Raw genomic sequence first — 23,326 nt, forward strand, 5'->3', positions numbered from 1 at the left:
TCTTTGACCTATAGGTTAAGAGGACTTTGTTTAACTTCCACATACTTGTGAATATTCCATTTCTCCCTCTGTTACTGACTTCTAGCTTTATTCCATTGTGGTCGGACAATGTGCATTGTATGGTTTCAATAGTTTTGAATATATTGGAACATGTTTTGTGACCTAAAATATGATCTATCCTGGTGAATGATCCATGTGTACTAGAGAAGAATGTATATTCTGCTGATGTTGGTTGAAATGTTCTACATATATCTTTTAGGTCTAGCTAACTTAAGAGTATTGTTCAAGTCTTCTATTTCCTTATTAATCTTCTGTCTGGTTTTTCTATCCATTACTGAAGGTAATTGAAATTTCTTAATATTAGTATAGAATCACCTATTTTTCCCTTCAAATTTGTCAATATTTGCTTCATATATTTGGGGGTTCTGATGTTAGGGGCATATATATTGATAATTATGTCTTCTTGTTGAATTGACCCCTTTATCAGTATATTGTGACTTTCTTTGTACCTCATCATTTTTAAATTAGTCTATTTTATCTGATATGAGTATAGCTACCCCAGTTCTCTGTTGGCTACTACTTGCATGATATGTTTTATTTTTCTTTCCTTTCACTTTCAACCTACTTATGTCTTTGAATTTAAGGTGAGTCTCTGGTCAATGGTATGGAGTTGGGTCATACTTTTTTATACATTCTGCCAGTCTCTGCATTTTGACTGGGGAGTTTAATCCATTTATACTTAAAGTAACTGCTGATCATGCAGAACTGACTTTGCCATTTTGCTATTTTGTGTTTGTTAAGTCTTATACTTTTTCTTTTTACCTTCAATTCTTCCATTAATGTCTACTTTGTTATTTATTTGGCTCTTGTATTGTACCATTTTATGGCCATTCTCTTACTTTCTGAATGTATTTTCATGTATTTTCTTTATGTTTGCCAAGTAATTAAAATTTAACATCCTATTCCATTTAAAACCAACTTATATTCAATAGCATACACATACACTGTTCCTATGCCCCTCTTTCCCCCACCTTTTTTTTTTTTTGGTACTGGTTACAAACTATATCTTTGTATGTCCAAAATTATCAATTCATCATGTGTTTTCATTTTCATTCACTTCAAGGTATTTCCTAATTTCTCCGGTGATTCCTTCTTTGACCTATAGGTTAAGAGGACTTTGTTTAATTTCCACATATTTGTGAATATTCCGTTTCTCCCTCTGTTACTGACTTCTAGCTTTATTCCATCGTGGTCGGACAATGTGCATGTGGTCGGACAATGTGCAATGTGCATTTGTTGATTCTTTTTTCACTCCATCTTTCTGTTTCTAAGCCTGAATCATTTCACTTGTTTTGTTTTTGAGTTCTCTGAGTCTTCTGCCATTTCCAGCCTGCTGTTGAAAACATCTAGGGAATTTTTCATTTCTGTTAGTGTTCTTCAACTCCAATGTTTCTCTGGAGAGATTCCCATATTCATTAATTGTTTTCTTCATACTCTTTAGTTCTTTTTATGTGTTTCTTCTACCTCCTTGAGCATTGAGTTTCTTTGTTTTATAGTCTCTGTCCAGTAACTCCAAAGTCTGATCCTCTTTGTTGATAGTTTCTGGACTTGTTTCTTTGAATGGACCATCATTTCCTGTTTGTCTTGCAGTCTTGTTGCACACTGTACATTTTTAAATACATTTTTTATTGTGAAATTCAATATATATATATACATAACAGTGATAAAATTCAAAGTATGATCTAACAAGTACTTAGCAAATTTCAAAGAATGTTATGGGTTACAGGTCCACAATTTCAGTTATTTCCTTATTGTGAAACATAAGATATATACAGAAAGGTGATAACTTTCAAAGTAAAATTTAGCAAGTAGTTATGGAGCAAATTTCAAAGAATGTTATGGGTGATGGTTCCGCAGTTTCAGTTATTTCCTTATTGTGAAATATAAGATACATACAGAAAGATGATAACTTTCAAAGGAAAATTTAACAAGTAGCTATAGAGCAAATTTCAAAGAACTTTATGGGTTACAGTTCCACCATTTCAGTTATTTCCTCCTAGCTATTCTAATACTCTAGCATTTAAAAAAATATTTAGATAAAGATTCAGTATTCCTAATCCTTTGTTAAATCCTATCTTGTCTGTTGCTACCCCTTCCTCTTGTTTAATCAATTTCTCGATCATCATAGGTGTCTAGGCAGTGACCACCCTAACTTGTTCATATGGAAGGGGGATTTATCTGGGGATTGTTCTTAAAGAGGCTGTTGCCTCTGGATTTTAGGACTTGTGTGGCTTAGGAACACTCTGGGTGGTTTAAGTTTCTGAGAGATAAACTTAATGAGTGAAACTTTTATAGAGTCTCAGATAGGGTCCTAGGTATTTTGGGACTAGTGTTGGTTAGAGCTTGGCATACAGTGGCCATTTGGGATATCTAGCTGGAGCTTGCATAAGAGTTACTTCCAGGATAGCCTCTGGACTCTATTTGAAATCTCGTAGCACATTTTCATGTTTTAAAGTGTTAATTCTGGGACTTAGTCCCTGGGCTGTCCCTTAAGTTTGTATCCAGCTAGTAACATGAGGAGTTAGTCAAAACAAAGCAAGGCAAAAAGCACTGTTGACTTTCTTTACATATTGGCTGTGCTTTGACAGAAGTCTCCATCAGAGCTTAGCCCTCCAGTCAAGAGCATCAGCCTGAGGCAAATGGTTAGTGCAGTGTCTTCTCTGTCTTATCTGTGCCTGAGTGTATTGGGAGCTGTGGAGCCTGCTTCTTCTTCGGGGCTTGTGCTTGCTAGAGGCCTTAGGAATTCCCTGTTTACAGGAGTTTGAGTGAATAACCCCTTTACTCTGTTTGGAATAGACTTCCTCCCCATCCTGGGTTTTCCTTTGAGTGGCTTAATGCAGGTAGTTCTTTGCCCCAGGCCATTTCAACTTAATTATCTCTCAGGCTGTCCCAGCTGATGGCAAGTGGCTTCTCTGCCCTCAAGACAAATTCTGGAGGGTGAGCCTGAGACACATTCCCTTGCTCAGTCTCTCAGACTTCCACCTGATTGGCAATGACATACTTGCACCCCAGTATGCACACAGGGGCCACTCTTCTCCCCTGGAACAGGGCCAGGGACCCACAGTGGGGACCATTGCCTAGTTAATGCAGCCCTTTGAGTGTGTCTTTCAGATTCCTTTGCTGCCTTTGCCCTGTGGGGTGGGGGTTTGAAACAATGGCTGCTCTCAGAGCTGTCCCCCAGCAATCTGAAGTAACTGATCAATGGTAGAGATTTGTGATCAGACCACACATCTCCAGAGTTTGGAGGACTATGTATGTCCCATCTGGGAACCAGCTTTGGAGGACTAGTTATGTCCCATCTTGGAACCAGCAAGCTGAGCCAGGAGCAGGAGCTCCAGTACCCACTGCTGCTGGCCACAAGGCTGGGGGAAGGAAGATGGTAAGTGCTGCAGGGAGGGTGAAACTCACCCTTTATTTATCATGCTTTACCAGCCTCTTCCTCAGCTCCTCCCTGGATGCTGAACAGCATTCCCCTAGACTCCAGAGTTTCAAAGTGGTTGACTCAGACAGTGTTTAGAAGTTCAGTAGTTGTTTTGGTGGAGGGACTGATTTCTGGAGATTCCTACTCTGCCATCTTCCACAACTCTGTTTCACTGCATTTTAAAAATTTCTTTGAAGATATGCTGCACAGAACTAAAGGTTCCTTCCTCCTGGTGAACTACAAGATGATCTGTACAAACCCAGCTTTGAAAGTATTTGTGTAGAAATATGAGAAGTTCCATGGGTCACACTGTCCCCTGGGACAACTGTAAAAAACTCACTGTTTAGAGAGTCTGCATGGTATTAACAAATTTTGAACTGGTTGTACTTGAACTTCCAGTTATCAGGCAAGTGACCCTGCAAAGTCTCTTCCACTTCCTGGATCTCAGTTTTTTTAAACTAACTGTGGACTTGACACTTTAATGACTTATATTCCATATGCATATCATTAATCAAGAAAACAGATTTATCTTGATACTTTATCTGGATATTGATCATAAAAGGAAAATAATAGCATCTGAAAGAAAATAATCTTGACAAGAAGTTCATAGTTTGTTAATAAAACAGCAAAAGGAAAGGCAAACTGTGGAGCTGATATTTAAATTGTTCAGGTTTAGTCTCATGTCATTACTTGTTAATGGGAGCTTCTCTGCCATATCATTTCTGCAGCTTAGCAGAGTATTTTAAATACAGAAACAAGGTCAAAAAATGAGAAACATTTATAAGGCCATGTTTGAATGAGTTTATGTTTTCTAGAATCCCAATGCTATATGTATATTATGCAAATGCTATTATATTTAGTTTTAAATGGTGATCAGGCAGTTATGGGGAGGATAGGTTTGTACATATATTTTTAAACTTTTTTCTGCCATGGTGGTGGAGCTCAAGGGCCTGGTGCAGCATGGCGTCCAGGGAGTCTAGAGATCTAGCTAGAAAATACAGGGAGGTATTGGGAGCCCAAACATGTCAACACATCCTATGAGTCACATACTTGATGACTCATGATTCATTTATTTCTTAAGTTTTTTATAGCCAAGTATTATAAGCTAGGGATTAGAGTAATTATAAGGATTGGATTGATTTCATTCTTCCAATTCTTTTCAACAGCCCTCGAGATATGGATAAGTGGTAGAGACCATGCATCATTCCAGATATACTTAGGCTGTGCTGAGAGATTTACAATGGTGGTCTGGAAAAACTCAATGTGGTCTAGCCCGGATTTTTCCATCTTCCTGGGGTTCATTCCACTCAACAAACCTTTGTCCACATACAGAGAATCAACCAGGCAGTGGTATGAGAGGAATAGGACCAAGAGAGACAGATTTTTCCCATCAGAAAACACTCCCATGCCTTCAGTATATTCTCCAGGGCAAAGATTTAACCTGTTTAAAAACAGATACACTAAAACTTCAGCAGGTAGCTTCTGGAAAAAATAATGCTTGGGAATCGGGTTGGTTTTTCTAAAATAATTTGATGACTCCAGAAGGTGAGAGGGTGAGACAGATGGGTTTTTTTTCTTGTTGACATAGCTCAGAAAACCAGGGTACTGCATGATTTGGACATGCTATGGCTTATCTTTTCTCCTCAAACAAGGCTTGCTTCTGTGAGTAATCCTTCTTCTTTACACTGGTGTTGTTTGGTATAAAAGATTTTAAAAGCTCAGCCACAGCTATGCTGTGGGATTTGGCAGAACAAAGGAAAATCCAATATGCCATTTATAAACAATTCCTATGGCTGGTAAATCAATCGAAAATCCCACTACATGGGGTAGCTTACCTATTAGTTAATCTTCTTGCTCACTCTCTGTTGGGTCATTCATATTGTCAACCTGACTATTCATTTCAACTGTAACCAAAACGGAAAATAAGGTTAAAAATTTATTAAATGAAAACATTTCAAGCACGTTAAAATGGCCTATGACTTAATACTTTTTTGATTTTCTTGCTTATGTGTCTTTTTGGTTTACTTTCATTCCTTCAGGATTTTACTTTCATTCATTCCTGTGGATTTTGGCTGGTGGACATGAGGGGTGGGCAGGATTGTCTCTTTATTGAATGGTGGAAGCTGAGTTGTGCTGTGCAATTTCATACCAGCTTTTTGGGTTGACACTGTGGGTTTATTTATTACCATCCTTAGGTAAATTCAAAGGTCTTAATAGATATCTAAGAAAATAAAGCAAAAAAAGCAAAACAAAACATATTATTGGCATGCAAAGGAGGAAGCAGTGATGCCAAGAAGATTGTTTGGTTTTCCATGTTTTCTATCTCAGCTTTCAAAACAGACCCTGTAAACTAGTGAGTGGGAGCAGTGGTCAGTGGACACAATGGAATAAGCAAAGCATCTAACCAGATCACACAGCCCTGATAAAACGTACTGTTACTTTACTGTGTGTATTGTTTTATTTGAGCACTGGCATAAAAAAAGAATGCCTGATTAGTGCAGTGCCATTGTCCAGAAGTATTCCAGAGCAAGCACAGGAGCCACTCTGCAAGTGTCCAAGGATCAGCAGGCTTAATTAGATTGACATTTCTAAAGCATCAGAGACCACATTATAAACTGAGAGAATGAATATACAATTGGACAATGGTCAGACTGTATGTGATAATGGAACTCTGACCCCCCAACATCTGCAGCAGGCAGCCCAGGAAGCCAAACTGCAACCTCTGTAGCAATTGGCCCAGAGCTGTCAGAACTTGGGCAACGACTGCCAGCTACCCTAATGTTTTGCCCACTTCCAACTCGGGACCAACCTGAGGGAGCTAAATGTGCTACCCAAACCAATCACATAAGATGCCTGCCTCCAGCTGTTGGCTTCTCCTTGCCAACAACTTCTAATCAGAGGATAGCTAAAGCCTAACCTGTTTCCCACTATAAAGCTTTCTCACTCCCCCACCTGCCTTTGAGTCTGTCCAATACAAGTGATGGTGGCAGACTCCCTTGCTATAGTAAGCTCTGAATAAATAGCCTCTGTTTGTTCTCATCTGGGTAGTCTTCATTTATTTCCACAAAACCAACAACCCAAATCTCTCTCAAACATGAGAGCTTGATTACAGTAAAATAGTGGCAGATGTTCGTTTTCACATCCAAAGAGGATTGAAAGTGGAAATAACATTGTGTGTTATCCTAACTCTCTCCCAGTAAGGAAGGTTTTTAAACCAGGTCTCCCTCTTCTCATAGAAAACTATCTTGGGTTTCTAATGGTATGTGAGCTTATTCTAAACTCCACATGTGAAGTGGCCAGATGTAGCGACCCTACCTTTGTGAAGTACATCCACTTTGCATCCTGGATAGCAGAGTTGTTTTAAGTGCCCTCATCTCAGTGAAGGAGTGTGCAGAATAAAAACAGAGGAGGGCATTCCTGTTCTCTCACCTCCAGCCCAAGGAATCGTTCCAAAAAAACAATGAGTTTTACTATAAAAATCTGTCCATAAGTTCAGGAAAAGCTATGTTAAACCACATTAAACAAGTTTCTTTACTGCTGAGGCTTCTAAGGACTTGTAGCTGTCTAATTTGCTTGGTGAATCTCCAAGTAAGGACTAAAACTCAGTATTTTGCATGTTTATCTCCCTTTGATTTAAGGATCATCATATGGGCCATATACTTCTCCGAACATGCTTTAAGAACCACACCTGGGGTGTCACAACAAGATTGGGGCAGGTTTAGTTCAGCTGAGCCTGACGAACATATGATGGCTTTTAATGGGTGGATCTGAGGCTTAAAAACACTTTCTCCTAGGTACTGTCTGCCCATGAGTTAAAAAACCAGTTTCTGCAGAAGGGCTTATAATTGTGGGTAACAATTCAGGTGATGGTATGTCTATGAGAAGGGGGAATACCTGATATAGGAAACTTCACTTAAAACCAAGTAACTTCTCCTACTGGCTAAATTTTTCCCAAGGTTATCATCAACTCGAAGTAACTTTATTGTTTTCCTTTGGCTATAAGAATCCAAATAGCAATTATACAAACAGTTGATCATGACCAGTTCTGGTTCTCCTACACTCTACAGGATGGTAGAACCAAATAATTATTGAATCATGTGTGTTCAAATAGTTGCTTTCCTGATGCAAGCAATGGTATTCCAAAGGGCTCATAGCATCATTGAGGGTGGGTAAGGGGATATTAGCATTCCTGAGACTCAGAATCTCTTTGAGACCTTCAAAATATTTGAATACAGAAATGTTTTTGCTAATTTATTTTAAGATGCTCTTTCAGCTAAGTTGTCTGATCTGATGCACTGAGGGGAAGTGATGGAAGTCCAAACCCAAGCCAGGCTTCTCCTGAATGCTGAGTAGATAACAGTAGGGCTGGTATCTTTTGCAGAAGTAAGTGATATTTACTCAAAGTTCCCCAGCTAGACTTCAGTTTGTGTAACCTTGGAATTACCCACCATGGCTTTAGTATTGCAAAGCATGATTAAACTGAAGCACATGCTGTTTTAAAATCAGCTAGCTTCAGTTAAAAAAAAAAAAAAGCTGCCATTTTTATTAGTTCCTAATACAAGTTGGTTTTGAAATTTACCTTATTCGATGCTGATTCATAGAGCAGACAGCTCCCTTAATCCTACATTACATGCAAAAGATGTGCCAGATTTGTATTTTGTATGAGCTCAAATAACTCAGAATTTACCATCAGGACCTGTAGTATTTTCTGTATCACTGGAGCCTTCAATTTTCACAGGCAGTCTAGGTGTGTCCTTATCTTGAGCTGAAAGAGGGAACAAACACAGTCCCTGATTAACAGACAATTATAACAGGCTGACTGTCAATTGTACTGTCACCCTCCATTGCCCTCTTAAATTTAAAAATACTCCTGGATTCAACTTCTTTTGCAGGCAAGGTTAAAGAAGGCAATAATGGGTTGAGTTGCTTGAATACTTTAGCACTGTCTTCTGAGTTCTCTTTGATTGGTGATATAATCACATACACGCATATGTAATTTCTCAAATTAGAAATCTGGTAGCACAAAAGCAAAGAAACTTGTTTTAATCAGAACAACTTACAATTTAAATTTAGGGAAACGGTTTTTGCAGGTGTATGTGAGTTTATGTAGCTTGACTTTTGAAGTGGTGGTGATGAGGAACCATTTTATCTTAGGGATGCCTGAAAACTGAAGGATTCGTTTTCCTGGCAGTGATTTTTGTTTGTTAAACACATATGAATGACTTATTTCCTTCTTTATTTGGCTTTCTGAAATGCCGCCATTTTGGATTGCTGAGAATTCAGTCTTTAGTTAATTTCCATCATTGTCCTTTTCTACCTGTATGGTTTCAGGTGTGTCATCTGTTTGCTGTTGCCGAAGTTGTGTGATATGTTTAAACATAGTCATAAAATTCTTATTGTGAGAAAATTTTCTAAAGTCTAAAAGATGATAATCCCTTACTTAGTTAAATATCTGTTGTTTTCATAACTTGAAGAGCAAGGGAATTTGTAAATAGGAATACAGATACAGATAAAGCACAAGGAAACCCATAATAATAGTTTTTACTATTTCTGTCTTTTTTTTTCAACCAAAGATTAAATTTGTTTTCATTGCATAGTACTTACTGAGCCCATAGTATGTTCAGTTTGTTGTGCTTCTAGGTGAGGTTGGAAAAAAGACTGAACTCAAAGGTAGCATTTGCAGTCATGGTAATGAGTTTTTGACTCAGACAGTCTGAGCCTGAGTGAACCCATAGGAGAGAGGTCAGTATTTGAAGACATAAAACAAGCAGAGTGGGAGAAGACGAAGAAAATCATTTTATATTTGATGTCTGAAGTGCAGGATTGTTTAAGTGGAGGTGCCAGACAATCTTTTGCATCCAATGCTGAGGAAGTGGATCCGAGATGTGTTATTTGCAAAGTGGCTGTATAGAAGTAGAACTGAATACATGTGAGTAGGTGAGAGAACCCAGGGGAAGGATAACGAACGAGAAAAATGACTCATGGGCTACCAAGGCCTTTAAAAATAAAATGAAAGTAACTGTATCCTTGAGTTCTCTTCATTAGTTCCTGAGGATATTATTGGGAAGGGGAAAACAAAACTTGAAACTTCCAACTGGCCTTGTTAACATTGTACAACATGTTTTCTCACTATGCCAATTCTAGAAAGTGGGCTGTTTCTCAATTGCTTAACACTTCTTGAAGACACAATTCCAGAAGAAAACATTGATGAATTCCTAAGCTTGGGAACAGGAAAACTTTGCTAATTATAACTCAAGACCCAGAGAAAATTAGGAAAAGACAGCATTGAAATGTTTTACTTTTTATACATAATAAACTTTCAAATGCCAAAAACACCATTAAAAATGTTCAAAAAAATTGAGGAAACTGTTTGTACCTGTTATGATAGACAAATAGTTAATATCATCATATATAAAAGGGCTTCTAAAAATAGAGATGAAGATCAATAGCCCAACAGAAAAATGGATAAGAGATTTTACAGACTTCATAAAGAAATAAAAATGGGCTGTAAATATGTGAAAATATGATTCACCTTGCTCATAATGACAGAAATGCAAATTAAAATCACTCTGAAAATGGGATTTCTGCTCCCACCCAAAGTGGATGACTAGAATGTTGCAAACTAACTCTCCTACTGAGAACAGTTAGAAAAGCTGGAGAAATTATTTTAAATTATTTCAGGGTATCAGAGAACCATCTATGCAGCACAAATGAGGAGGTGCAAAATGGTCAGTCTGATATTCCATATGTGTCAAGTTATCAGAGCTTCCAGATGTCTTAGGAGGTTGGATGTGGCAGTGAAAATATTGGTATTTAGGGTCCAACAAGGAAGTGGTATAAGTATCTCAGGTTGTCTTTGAGGTCCCCTGAAGGTCTATCTTCTTGGGGCAAGGATAAACTTGAAATAAACCAGTAATAAAAAAAAAAATCCTGAAGTTTACCTTTAAGCTATTCAATCCCTGATTTGGATTATGGTACTCTAACCTATTCTAACTTCCTGTCAGGGGGAAAGAAAATAAATCCTGTCTGGAGGAAGATAAAGCCATCCAGAGCCTCAAGTTATTGCTACAATTTTTCAGTGTCCAGTATTCAATAAAATATTACCTGGCATTCCAGAAGAATATGACAAAATCACCAAAAAAACTGAGAGAATAAAAAAGACAAGTGTTTAAGAAATTGGATGTCAAGTTGGAAAATTTTCATAATAAAATGTTTGTCAGAGAACTTGACACTCTTTAATAAGTCAGATGGAAATTCTAGAACTGAAGAAAATACAATAACTGAAGAATTCCATAGATGGGTTTGACAGCAATTAGATACAGCTGAAGAAGGCATTAGTAAATTGAAAGCTAGGTTAGATGAAAGTATAAAGATAAAAACACTGGGTGAAAATCCAGAGGAGTGTAGTAAACATGTGAGAAATGGCCTGACCTATGTGTAAATAGACTAAGGAGAGAGAAGAGAGAAAATGTCACAAAAGCAATCTGCAGATAATGGCTGAGAATTTCCAAAAACTGACGTAAGATATCAAACCACTGTTTCAAGAGTGCTATGATCCCCAAGAAGAATTAATGCAAAGCAAACATCACTCAGGCCAGTCATTGTAAATTGGCTGAAATCAAGAATAAGGGTAAAACATAAAATATTTAGTGAATGAATATAAAGGCCTAGCCACTTCAAAATAGTAATAATACTTGTAAGGCTTCTCAACAGAAACAATGGAAGCAAGAACACAATGCAATAACATGTTCAAAGTGCTGAAAGAAAAGATCTCCCACATAAATTTCTAAACCCAACAAAATCTTTTCAAATTGGAATATGAAGGAAAGGTGTTTTCAGGAAGGAAAAACCCAGAATTTATCAGCAGACCTATGCTAAAGGAAATAGTTTTTACCATACTCAAAATAAACCCCAGGTGGATTATAGGACTAAATATGTAATATGGGAAAAGACATTAACAACCTTAGGCAAAAATTTCTTAGACGGGACAAAGTACTAGTTAAGAAAAATAACTGCAATCTGGAAAACATTAAAATTAGTAGTATCAGTTTATCACAACATACCATTAAGTGAGTATAAAATAAGTTAGCATGGAAAAAGCTATTTGCAACATATGTTACTTACAAAGGACTGTTAGACAGAATATATAAAGAAATCAATATACAAAATAACATAGGAAATGTCAGGGAGCCTAATAGAAAATGGAGAAAACACAAAACAGGCATGTCACCAAAGAAGACAAATCTCAGATTTAAAAGTCTTGGTTTTTCACTACTCATGTAACTATAAGATGTACTGACTGCTTGTCCAATTCACTAGGATACCATCAGGACTAATTAAAACTATTTTTATAAGAAATGACTACTGTAAAAGGAAATTAATAATAAAACTAGTTGTACATAAACATTGTCCTTGACATTCTCCTCTGGGGTCACATTTGCAATGGGATCAAGAGATACCTGTAGCTGATACTTGCAGGGAATCTTTCAGGATAGTCATTGCTAGCAATGGTAATAACCCTTGCGACATCACTATGGAGAAACCCCTCTGACATCATGGAAAACTTTCTAATAGGTAGGATGCTAGTCAATTAAATGGCATTAAATGAAAATGAAGGATGATAGAAAAAACTTTTAAGAGCTGGGTGAGAGAGAAAGGAAGAAGCTGGAGAAAGCAAAACCCAAGAGGCAAATCAGAAAACAAACATTTAAATTGCCTGTCCTGTGTTTTGTCTTTTTGACCTCATTATTTTACGAGTGTGCGAGAAGTCTTAGGCTATCTCCCGCTGCATTAGTGCAAATTAGCATAAGATGCAATGGCAGGTTTGTGGTCACAAGAGAGGGAAAAACAGGAATCAAACTTTGTAACTCTGTATATTGCTGCATGCATGGAGCAGATGGAGGCATAGTCTGTTAGATCTGCTTTTGAAGACTCTAAAGCTATGTTTGGTAGATATTATTATTATTACACACTTTTTTATTAGAGAAGCGCATTTACAGAACAATTATGCATAAAATACAGGATCTTGTATCTACCTTGCATTGGTATGGAACATTTGTTACAAATGATAGAATTCTAAGAATTTTCTATCATTAGAATTCTACAGTCCATCGTTTATCATAGAGTTCACTGTGTGGTGTGATTTTATGGATTTTTAAAAAAATTTTTATTCTGTTTCCATATACACAATCTAACATTCCCCTTTTAAATCACATTCAGCTATATATTTTAGTGCTGTTATGTTCACAATGTTGTGTCACCACCACCACATAAAAGATGGTAATGATTATTTAACATCACGAATTTGCAAGGTATGTGCAGATGTGCGTGAATGTGGTAGGAATACATGACTACAGGCAGGGGCATATGCTTATGTGAATGAGCACATGTGTATGCATGTACAAGTATTTGTGAGTGTGGGGGCTATTTGGGAAGAGGGAGAGGAACAGCAGATGTATATTGCTTTGACATGTCTGTTGAACAGATACTGTCCGTAATGGCTTCTCCCCTGCAGGGTGATGCAACTGATGGCCCCAGAGAAATGACTCCATTTTATATAGATAACAGAATCTGATCAAAACAAAAATTGCATCAACAACCTATTTATCCCAGTTTGCCTGAACTTCCTCCCATTTTGGTGGCTGCTGCTTGGAATACAAACAAGAGGTACATTTCAGGGCTCCTTTTGGAAATTAAAGATGCTGAAATAGAGTCTGGGGGATTTGGTACCATTTTCATTTTCAATTTCTAACTGCACAAGATACTAAATGCTCAAGGCCTTGATTATGGTGACCTTTTGTGGGTCGATAGCATTACAAAAGAAGTACTAAATGAAGCAGATCCCACCACAGGATAAAAGACTGCAGTGCATACAGAATGCAGCCAACCAGATTTTCTAACATATCAACCTGGAGAGATGCTGGCGGATCCTCCAAGTTTTTCTTTTGAGATTTGTGTTGACAAACTCCACACAACAGAATTACAATGAACTCTACCAAAAAATAATTATAACTTAGAACTATAGGTAAAAATATATAGAATATATAGCTGCATAGGTTTCATGACAGAGCAGGGCCTCTGCAGATTAAATTGTATTGAATTAAAGTGGTATTGACCAAAAGTAAACATTCTCGAACCTCCATGACAACTTTGGCCACATCTATAGTTACAACATTATTATTAACCTAGAATGTTATGTAATTAAGAAATGTTCGCTTCTTCTATACTACCCCCGTGGAAGTATAGTTCATTGTCCCTTGGCATCGGACTTGGCCGTGAAGCTTGACTGAAACTGGCTTAGGGCAATGGGATGTTAGCAGAAGCAGAGGCTTGAAATGTATGTATATGCTTGGGGCCTGCCCTCTTGTCCTCCTGCCTTTCGACAGAACATGCTTTAGGAAGCTGATGATCCAAGGAGGATGATATTCCTGAATCCAACTCACAGCCTGAAGTCATTCCTGTTGTACAGATGTGTAGCTGATCCTCATATCCATGAAAATAAGAACAGATAATTGTTCTAAGTCCCCAAAATTGAAGATTGTTTGTTATGCAGCATTATTGTGGTAATAGCTAACACACATAATAATATATTTTTAATGAACTCAACACTAACATAGCTATGAAATTATGATTTGATTTGCTGCTAATATTTTAACAAATGATAATCAATGTTAATCATGAAACTACCTAAAATCATTTACTGAATTATAAATGGTACATGTATAAAATTAGACCTTACTTTGCCTAGACCACTGAGTTCACTGTCTAGGTCAAGACTCTAAGTGCTGGTAAGTGAAAGGAGACCAAAGACCAATTTAATGAGGAAGAACAGACTGTCAATGTAAACACAGGACTTAGAAGTTAAGTCTTGTGGAAAATTGCATCATAATGATACTTTCCCACAAACTGCTCTTTATATTCAAGTCACCAACACTATTTAAAATTATCTTCAGTCTTCTCAATGTGCTTCCAAGAGCCATAAATATATTTATTCTCAAAAAGAAAATTCCAGTCCTTGGTAATGGCATGGGTTTATCACTCACATAGCTGCTGAGGTTTCACATCCAGGTGTTTTGTGATAAGAGTTAGTGGTGTGTGTGCGTGTGTGTGTGTGTGTGTGTGTGTGTGTGTGTGTGTGTGTGTGTGTGTGTGTGTGTGGCTGTGGTGGTTAAACCCTCCCGGGAAAATTCATGTAGACTGAAAGGAGACAAATCAGCAGGCATTTAATGAAGATTTACTAGCTACCCTCCCTATAACAAATGCCATGCAACAAACCACAACTCTAGCCTCTATAAATCCCCTCTCTCCAATAAGCATGGCTATCTTTTGTTTTGTAATGTCCTTTCCTGTTACCTGTAATAGATTCTGAACCTCAGGACTGCCCGTTTCTGCCCACCTTTATCAGATGTGGTATCATTTATTTAACAGATGGTGTGTATCTCTATAACTGGCCCGAGCTATTTCCAAACCCAAGCTCTGGCATTTTTTTGTGACCTTAGGCAAGTTCTGTTAACTTCCAGTGTCTCAGTTTGTCCCTTGCAGATAATGGTATCTCCCTTTTAAAAGTTATTTGGATCAAAAGAGAGAATTACTGAACATAGTAAATGCTTGATTAATATTTATTGGCTGGGAGAAACAAAGAGTTAACTATCTCCTGTAGATACCTCTTAATCACTGATCTTTAAGTACACAAACAGCTGGAGGTACATCTTTGCATCATTCAAAAATTTGTCACCTCTCTTCTCTGTGGTATCATTCATTTGTTCATTCATGAGACAACCCAGAGTGTGTGCATTGAGTCCTTACCATGTACGAAACAATGAAAATTGCAGAGATGTGACTTATCTGGCTCAAGTCTCAGGGGAGAAAGTACTACTGATTTTAAGCCAGTGTGCTTTTCTTTTATTATCCTCTACTAGTTTTCTTGCATTCTAGATGAAGGAAAAATAAGTATCAAGAAATAAAATGCTCTCCCCACCCCATTTCTCTCTTGCTGGTTTGGAACAAGACTATTTTCAGTGAGCTAAAGGTGGTAAGTTGGTCTTCAGTCTGCCAAAAAATATCCAGTTTCAGATATAAACTTCATTAACATGTGTCTTTTTCTTGCAGTGCTTAAGACTGTGGTTGGAAAGGCCTGCTTTAATGAGTGTTAAGTGGGCTTGCAGAGTATGCTGTGTTAGCACAGAATTTCTTTCTCAAAGCATTGGTGGCCTGTTGATCTTCAGTGACTATCTAGAAGCCTTTTCCTTGCAAGGGTGGTAAAGAGGCCAGAAACCTCTCTTGGCATTGTTTGCAAGTGTTGGAGAGTACCCCAGGCCTGAGTTCACCCCACTTTATCTGTCACTGTGTGTGGGGGTGGGGTGGGGTGGGGTGTTCTGTTTTCTCTTTGCTATTTTATCATCCAGCCTTCTGGACCAGAAAGTGATCAATGCTATACAGACTCCTCAGGAGGGAAGGAAGTTTTTTTTTTTAACCAGGACTTTTAAGAGCCTCCTCTCCTACTTCTTGCTCACTCCAACAATCTTGCCTTACGTGTTTCTTCTTTTGTTTTCTATTTGGTGAAATTCCTATTTTCTACTAGAGATCAGTAGTCCTAGGTGTTTATTATGATCTTCCTTTCCTCTCCCAATATCCTCCCAGCAGGAGATACTGAGATGGAGAATGGCAGTGGGTTTTCCTATCTCTTTGAAAAAAGAAAGGAAAGAAAGGTGTTCATGGTTGACTTCATGCTCTTGTGGAAATTCTCCTGGGCTGCTGCTCTCCTAGTTGGATGGAGACACTGGTAGTAGTGAAGACATTATCCAGGATTATTTCTGGGTCTGGTTGACTTAGGAGGTGGTTTGGGCCACACCAGGCTCCTGCTTGCACATTTCTGGAAATGTCTTGCCTTTTTTCTGGGTAGCCTCCCTTTCTATTGTTTCATGGCTGTTGGAGTTGACATTGCCTGCTGTTTTACTTATCTGCTGTCCATGTTATGTTTGGTGAGAGGAGGTTTTGAAATCTGACTTTACATCACGAGCTGAAACCCAAGATCAGGTGACTACACTCCTTTGATTTGTATGACTGGTAGTTGCTATGGATATTACACACACCTGGCCTTTGCCAGCATCTGGTTTCAAGAATATTTTTCAAATGATAGTTCTGATTTCACTTGATTTACCTTTAACCCCTGCTTCTTTTGAACAAGAGTACAATTGTAACCATCTGTAGCTCACCTAATTTATTTTCTTTCAAATAACTCCAACTGTAAAGCTGCTATTTGACCATTCTACCCCTCTTCATCACTCGGACAAACACTGTAGACATATACTCTTGGTTCCCTCTCCAAAGCACTTAATGAATAAGAGGTCAGAAATTTGCGTTTCTGTGGCAATACACCACTCCATGTTTGAATTGGGAGTTTTAGACCCTAATCAAAATCAGAAGCTGTCTCTACTAGGAGATGAAAGACAGTGATGGTAGCTGGGGGTGGGCATGAGATCTTGATAAGTATATAAATCCTCCTGTTCTATTTAAGTAGAAGATGTGTCTTAAAGTCACTTTGAGAATGGTTTGGAAATTCCTCAAACCGTTATTGTCAGAATAATTACTCTACAGAGAAACCCAATATTTGAGAAGAAAAGCCAAAAAAAGAAAAAAAAAAGTTCACCAGATATTTCAGTGTCTACCATGTTCTGGGATTCAAAGTGAATGAAACATACTGAAGCCCTCATGGGCTTTGCAAGCTAGCAAAGGTTTATCAACCACCCGCAAAGCCAATTTGCCAAGTGACAAGGGTATGATGGAGGTAGGAACCAAGAACTGTAGAGAAACAAAGGAGAGAGTGATTACCTTATCTGAGAGGGGTGAAGAAGGACCGCTGAGAAGGAGATGACATTTAAGTTGGAGCTAGATGGATGAGCTGGTTTTAAGTATTTGGACAGGTAGGAACATCTCCTGTGTGTAAAACATCTGGAGGACTCATTTCTTAAAATCTTCAACCAGACCACTGTAGGCCTGGCCCTTTTACTTTCCCCCAGTTCCCCCTTGCTGGGTCATGCAGCTCCCATGGAAATCTAAAAGGCAGATCCAGCTCTCCTTCAACTGGGGGCAATTACTCAAGCCCTGCCGGGTGCTATCCCCTTTGTCGTACCTGAGCTGGAGTCTGATCACATTCTACAGGTATGGCTTTTTCTTTCCCTTTGCCAGGCCTCAATTAAGCATTTATTTTTCATTTGGCCTCATTACGATTCCCCACTCCTTCAGGGTTGGTAGAAATGAAGACTAAAAGGAGGCCCTTCTGAGCTTGAGTGCTGCCATAACGTCTCTCAGGATCAGGGTCTTTCCAGCAGGAAAGGTACAAATTGCGCATCTCTAAATCCATCCTCCCCCCACAAGAGACCATCACACACTCTTTGTGGCTTTTGTTTCTCTTCAACTAGGTAAATCTTTACACAGCAGGTTCCCAGTGAACACAGACACAGACATAGGATTTCTTTTCAAAAATTTCTTCATTTTTTTTTTTAAACTCTAATAAGGTTTTAACTATGTAAGGAGCCACGGTAGGGGCAAGCTTTGTTCTTCTCAATTGTTCTTTATGAAATCTTTCACAAGGAAAGAGCCTACCACTGGAAATAACCAAAGCTGAAATCTCAGAAGCTTCATCACACACTTGAGGCTTCCAAAAGAAAGCACCTCTGATTGCTTGGGCTGAAATTCTGCATGATTATGTATATGGCTCTTCAATCAAAAGAATAACTCAATTCCATACATTCTTATTTATGGATGTCCTTAATTATTTCCACTAGATTTTACCCTTTTAGGATGTTGCATTTTCTTAAGTAGCACAGTTTATTTTGAACACTTAATAAAATCTAGGCATCACCTTTGTCTGTGACCTAAGTACTAGAAGTCTATACCCAGGAAGAAAGCTGCATCCAAGACCTAACTTGGAGATTTACGGAAGCACCGGAGGATGGTTATCAGAGGGCTCTGAACTGGAAGTAAGCTAATTCCTTTTCTGATCTCAGCCCCTCAACACCAATTCTTTTGCTTCAAAGAAAAATGATAGGATTTTCCCTAGAAGTTTTCAAACACACCTGAAATTAAACTAAAGCCCATTTTCCATTCAGCTTGTCTTCACAAAGCCCTATCGCTGATGTCTGGATCTTAACTTTTGTACTACTTTAGATTTAACCATTTTGATGCTTTTGGAGAGTTTATCACAGCCAGCGCGCGCGCGCGCGCGCACACACACACACACACATACACACACACACTCCTGAAAGAGCATCTAGGCCACATTGACTAAATATGTAACTAAAACTGCTATTAAATTAAGCCAGACTGCCTTTTGTTAAAGAGTTCAGTCACCTGTGAGAAGTTGACATGTTTGCTAAGCCCCTCTGCCTGGGGGCTTTATTTTCCTTTTTTTATTATAGACTTATGAACAAGTGTTCACATTGCCTGCTTTTCTCAAAAAAATTTGTTCAAAAAAAAAAAAAAAGATCTTTTGCCATCTTTCAGTCCAGTCAAATCCCTTCACAGATGTGAACTCTGGGGCCCAGAGAAGTGGAGTGGCTTCAAGGCCACATGGTGATGAGGTTGGGACTCAATGTCATCCTAATACCACTCCTGAGCTGTTCCAGCTACCCCACCCTGCACTAGTGAAAGGGTGAGAGAGACCTGTGGAGGCAGGCCAACATGGGGCTAGAATGCGGGTGGACACCTTGAATCTACTTGAACAGGACTGCTTGGTACATCAACAGTATCCCGAGATGGGTTGAAGAAGAGAGACAGTGGGGCAAACTCATCTACAATGAAGAGCTTAAGTCCTTGTTGAAGGTCAGGGAGTTCCCGGTTGAAGGTCTACACAGCCAGCCTGCAATGGACCCAGTAGACCAAGTAGAATGCTGGCACGTTGAGGCTCTTTCCTGTGGCTCTCACCTTCGGCAAGATCTTCAAGGCCCTGTGGCATGGGCCACGCTCCCCTGCCAGGCATTTTAGGGTTGAGGCTTAGGGCTTTCTCCTTTCCAAGGTGGGCTCACTTCATGGCCTCCAGGAAGAAGAGAGCCAGGTTAATGTCACTCTGGAACTCTCACCAGCTGGGGTTAGACTGATATGAGGGTGTGGTTTGGAATGTCGAGGGACAGATTCTAAACACAAGGCAGCCCAAGGCTGCACAGCATCCTCAGGCACCAGAGGGTTGGGGACCCTAAGAGTAAAGGGAGTGGTGAATTAACATCAGTTGGGGTGTGAGGAAGTCACCCCGTACTCCCCTCAGAAATCTTTAAGGTCTCAGGCCTCAACTTAACCCCTCTCAGGGCTAACACTGTGGATTGCTTAGTACGCTTCCCAAATCTGTACATTCTGAGCTTCTTACCTGGCCTGTTCCTTCAAAGCTTGACTGACTTCTGACCTCAGCATTTTGCTTTTCTCTTGACTGCTGATGTCCCCGGGCTCCCTGCTGTTTCCTACAGTCATGAATCGTTTGCTTGTTCCAGGATTTTGATGACAACGTGGGCTTCTCAGCCCTCTGGCTGCCTCTGCCTCGACCACTGTCTGGCTCTTCTGTCAGACTGTCATAATACTTTTTTCTGTGCTTGTCAAACTGACTTCATTCTCCGTGGGGAAACAGCGCCTCCAGTGAGAGAATAGACTCTGACAGCGCTAAATAATGGAACCTGCACCTGCTTTATCTCTTGACATTTAATCTCTTGTTCTAGGAGACAATTCAGGAAACTTTCCCCAAAATAGGGGAGAAGGAAAAAATGTTGAGTTTTCCTTTCAGGCAAAGAAATCTTAATCCTTTTTTTTGTTCGTGATTTACCAAACTAGAGATCCTGTCACATAACCTCTTCAGCAAAATAACAATTCACCTTTGAGGAGGAGGCAATCCAATTTTGATTTATTGATTTCAGGACACAATGCTTTTCTAAAAAATAAAAAAATAAAAAAAAGACCTGTTTGTGATTGACCATGGCCTGAAGACCTTGCTTTTTAAGGAGAAAACCCAACGGGGTTTAATTTCTTTTTTTACAGAACGATATGGACATTTTTATTTTCAAAGAAATTCTTTGAAAGCCCAAAATAACAGAGGTAGAAGCAGATATACCTCTCCCTGCCCTGTCACTTCCTTTGGGTAAATGGGAAGAGTTATGCTAAAAGCTGCCATCCAATTTCAGCTTTGTGGTTCTGTTGCATTTAATCTGGTTGCTATCTGACTTCAACAGGGCATTGATTATTTGTGTGGTTGTAAGCCTTAGAAAAAGATAGAAGCCAGGTTCTTAGATACCAGCATCCTTCACTATAGAGAGACTACGATTACATTTGTGGTGGTGGTTGTGGGTGTGTTTGCAGGGATAAAACAGGGAGAAAGGAAAGGAGAACGCTGTAAAGTTTTATTATATAGGAAAGAGACTTGATCTATTTTCAGCTAAATTGTTACCTGTCTTTCGTCAATTCAAAGACATTATTTCCACATTTTAGAGTCCCTGAAATTGAGGCGAATCGAACAGTCAATGGCCCTACAATTGCTATTAACTGGATTGAAGTCAAGTTCAGAGGGGATTTGCCTTTGATTCTTTCAGTCACCAGACGGCATGACCAAGCCGAGATCACTTCCATTCCCTGCCTGAGGTTTGTGTGGACCAGGATGCTAGCAGGGATTCAGGACGTACCACTGCATGATCAGCACCGGCGTGCAGCTCAAATTATTAAGGGAGACATTCTTGAACCTCCATCCTTCACTGCTACTGCTAAGACATCCAGAACTCCCAGGCCGTCCCCCTAGGACCTACCTCTAAGTTCATCTGCAGCCCCAGTGGGTGGTGCCCATGTGCACTGACAGTTTTCCCCTTAAGTGCCTATATCTCTCCACTCCTCTGCCTGCTTCTCTACCAGCAGCATGGGGTAGCTTGCTCAGCCCTTGCCCCAGAAGTGCTGGGGACCTCATACCTCTAGGCACAACCCTAAAACAAAGAGGTAAAGGAGTCCATGCATAACACCCCAGCTTCCCTGCCCTTCAGTGGGGCGGTTCTCAGGTACGTTCTACGTGATATCTCAGAGGGTCCTCACTGGGATGGAGTGCTAATTGCTCAGAGTGATAATCTGTTCATTAGCCATATTTTGACAGCCTTCTCTTGCCTTCCTCATTTCCCCATGCCTCGCTTGGGCTTCCTGGGATCACCTCCTGTGCAAGATCTGGTCTCAGAATCTGCCTTTGGGGGCACACAAACTAAGACACTGAACCTTATGTCTCTGTTAACCTCTTCTGGAGGTGTGAGCTCTTTGTGGTCTTATATTGGATTCCTGTCTTGGGTTCTTTTTTTTCCTCAGCGCTATATAATAGAATGGTGACTCTTACAATTGAAGGTATCTTAATTTCAACAGCATAATATTAATAGCAAATGAAACTCTCCTGTGATGACACAAGCACAGCGAATATTCAAAATAAGCAATTAGATTTTCCTCTAAAAATCAGCAAATTTTAAAATACTTGTGAAATATTCTGTCCATCCTTATCTAATGAAGTAAGTCAGCACATACATGTGTCAGGCCCTGGGTCTCAGGTCTTCATGTACAGTTCTAAAAAAAGCATTATAGGAAATAACTGACATCAAACAGTTTTAATCTAGTAGTGATTTATCCCTTTGGGAAAACTATATGTTTTTTTCAAAAAATCTCACCCGTGATGTGGTGGTCTACCTGAGTTCTTCAAAATGTTGTGCATGGACCACCTTTATTGTTCCTGATTGGGGGTGATTATAAAATGCAGATCTCCAGGCTTTTGGATGAGATGTGGTTGGTAGGGCCAAGAATATGCATTTTACCAAGATTCCCCAGCAATGTGTATGCACATGGGAGTGTGAGATTCATTTGCCTATATTGACTCTTCATTAAAATAGGTCCCTGGACCTCGTCTAGTGGGTGTGTGTTTAATGCATTATTTGAAGTTTTATTTATAGCAAAGAAGTTTTAGCTAAAACAAAAAATTAGAATTGGGAATTATATCTTAACAACATGGTTTTTCTTATTAATGTCCATAAGACCCATAATTGCAGACCAATTCTGGAAAAGCACTTCATTCACTCATTTACTGAATCATTCAACAAATTCTTATTCAATTCCTATAATTTGTGTGGTACAGAGAAGAATAAAACTCCCAACTCAAAGGAAATTGCAGTACAAAGGACAGTGGAGTTGGGGTTGAGAGCATGAATTTGAAGTTTGAATTCTGAGTCTTCTGCTCATTGGCTGGGTGATTCTGGGCATGTGACAACCTCTCTCAGCCTCAGTTTCCTAATTTGTAAAAAGCAGAAAAGAACACCTACCCCACAGATAGGTGATGTCTGTAAGACACTTACTGGTGTTGGGCCGATAGCAAACAATCACTAAAGCTATTGGAGTAGTACTAATAAATGCACCGTCCACCAGGGCAGGGAAGACACAGGGCAGTTTTGCTCTGGGCAGGTGACGCACCTCTTGTCTTCCCTGCTCCAACTCTGTGTCTTCCCTTTGACTTTCACATATCTTACTCCTCAATAAACCCCTCGCTCTGTTACTCAGGTGTGTTTGTTAGATGGGAGTGGTGGGCTTGCTTATAGACCGAGGTCACGGTCAACATATATACAGAGAGTTGAAAGATGAACATGAGACGGGAAATTCTCCATATCCCCGTGAAGGAGGTTGTTTTATTTTGTAAGTGAATGTCCTCTGAGTATGTCATTTTCAATTAAAAATTAGTCCACCAGGATGAGTCAGGGCAGACATGTTGACAGCAAAAGGGACTGATTCATTTGCTGATTAAGCTACTGAGAGATCTTTGTTTCTTTACCGGCACCAGTAAGCTTTATTTTCTGTTTTCTA

General features: G+C 39.2%; 1 protein-coding gene across 6 annotated transcripts in view; it reads right to left on the reverse strand.

The window, feature by feature from the left end:
• Positions 1-23,326, reverse strand: part of MACROD2 (mono-ADP ribosylhydrolase 2) — a 2,227,780-nt gene that overhangs the window by 6,028 nt on the left and 2,198,426 nt on the right. For 5 of the 6 annotated variants that reach the window (XM_037811787.1, XM_037811788.1, XM_037811785.1 and 2 more), the window contains 2 exons: positions 8,169-8,246; positions 5,317-5,385 (listed from right to left, as the gene is read on the reverse strand). In XM_037811787.1, coding sequence (XP_037667715.1) covers positions 5,324-5,385; positions 8,169-8,246 — 140 coding nt within the window. In that variant the 3' untranslated portion in view covers positions 5,317-5,323. The remainder of the gene's footprint in view (positions 1-5,316; positions 5,386-8,168; positions 8,247-23,326) is intronic. The other variant, XM_037811786.1, reaches the window with a different exon arrangement.

Source organism: Choloepus didactylus, chromosome 19 (genome assembly GCF_015220235.1).
Source record: "Choloepus didactylus isolate mChoDid1 chromosome 19, mChoDid1.pri, whole genome shotgun sequence".
In the NCBI taxonomy this organism is placed as follows: Eukaryota; Metazoa; Chordata; class Mammalia; order Pilosa; family Megalonychidae; genus Choloepus; species Choloepus didactylus.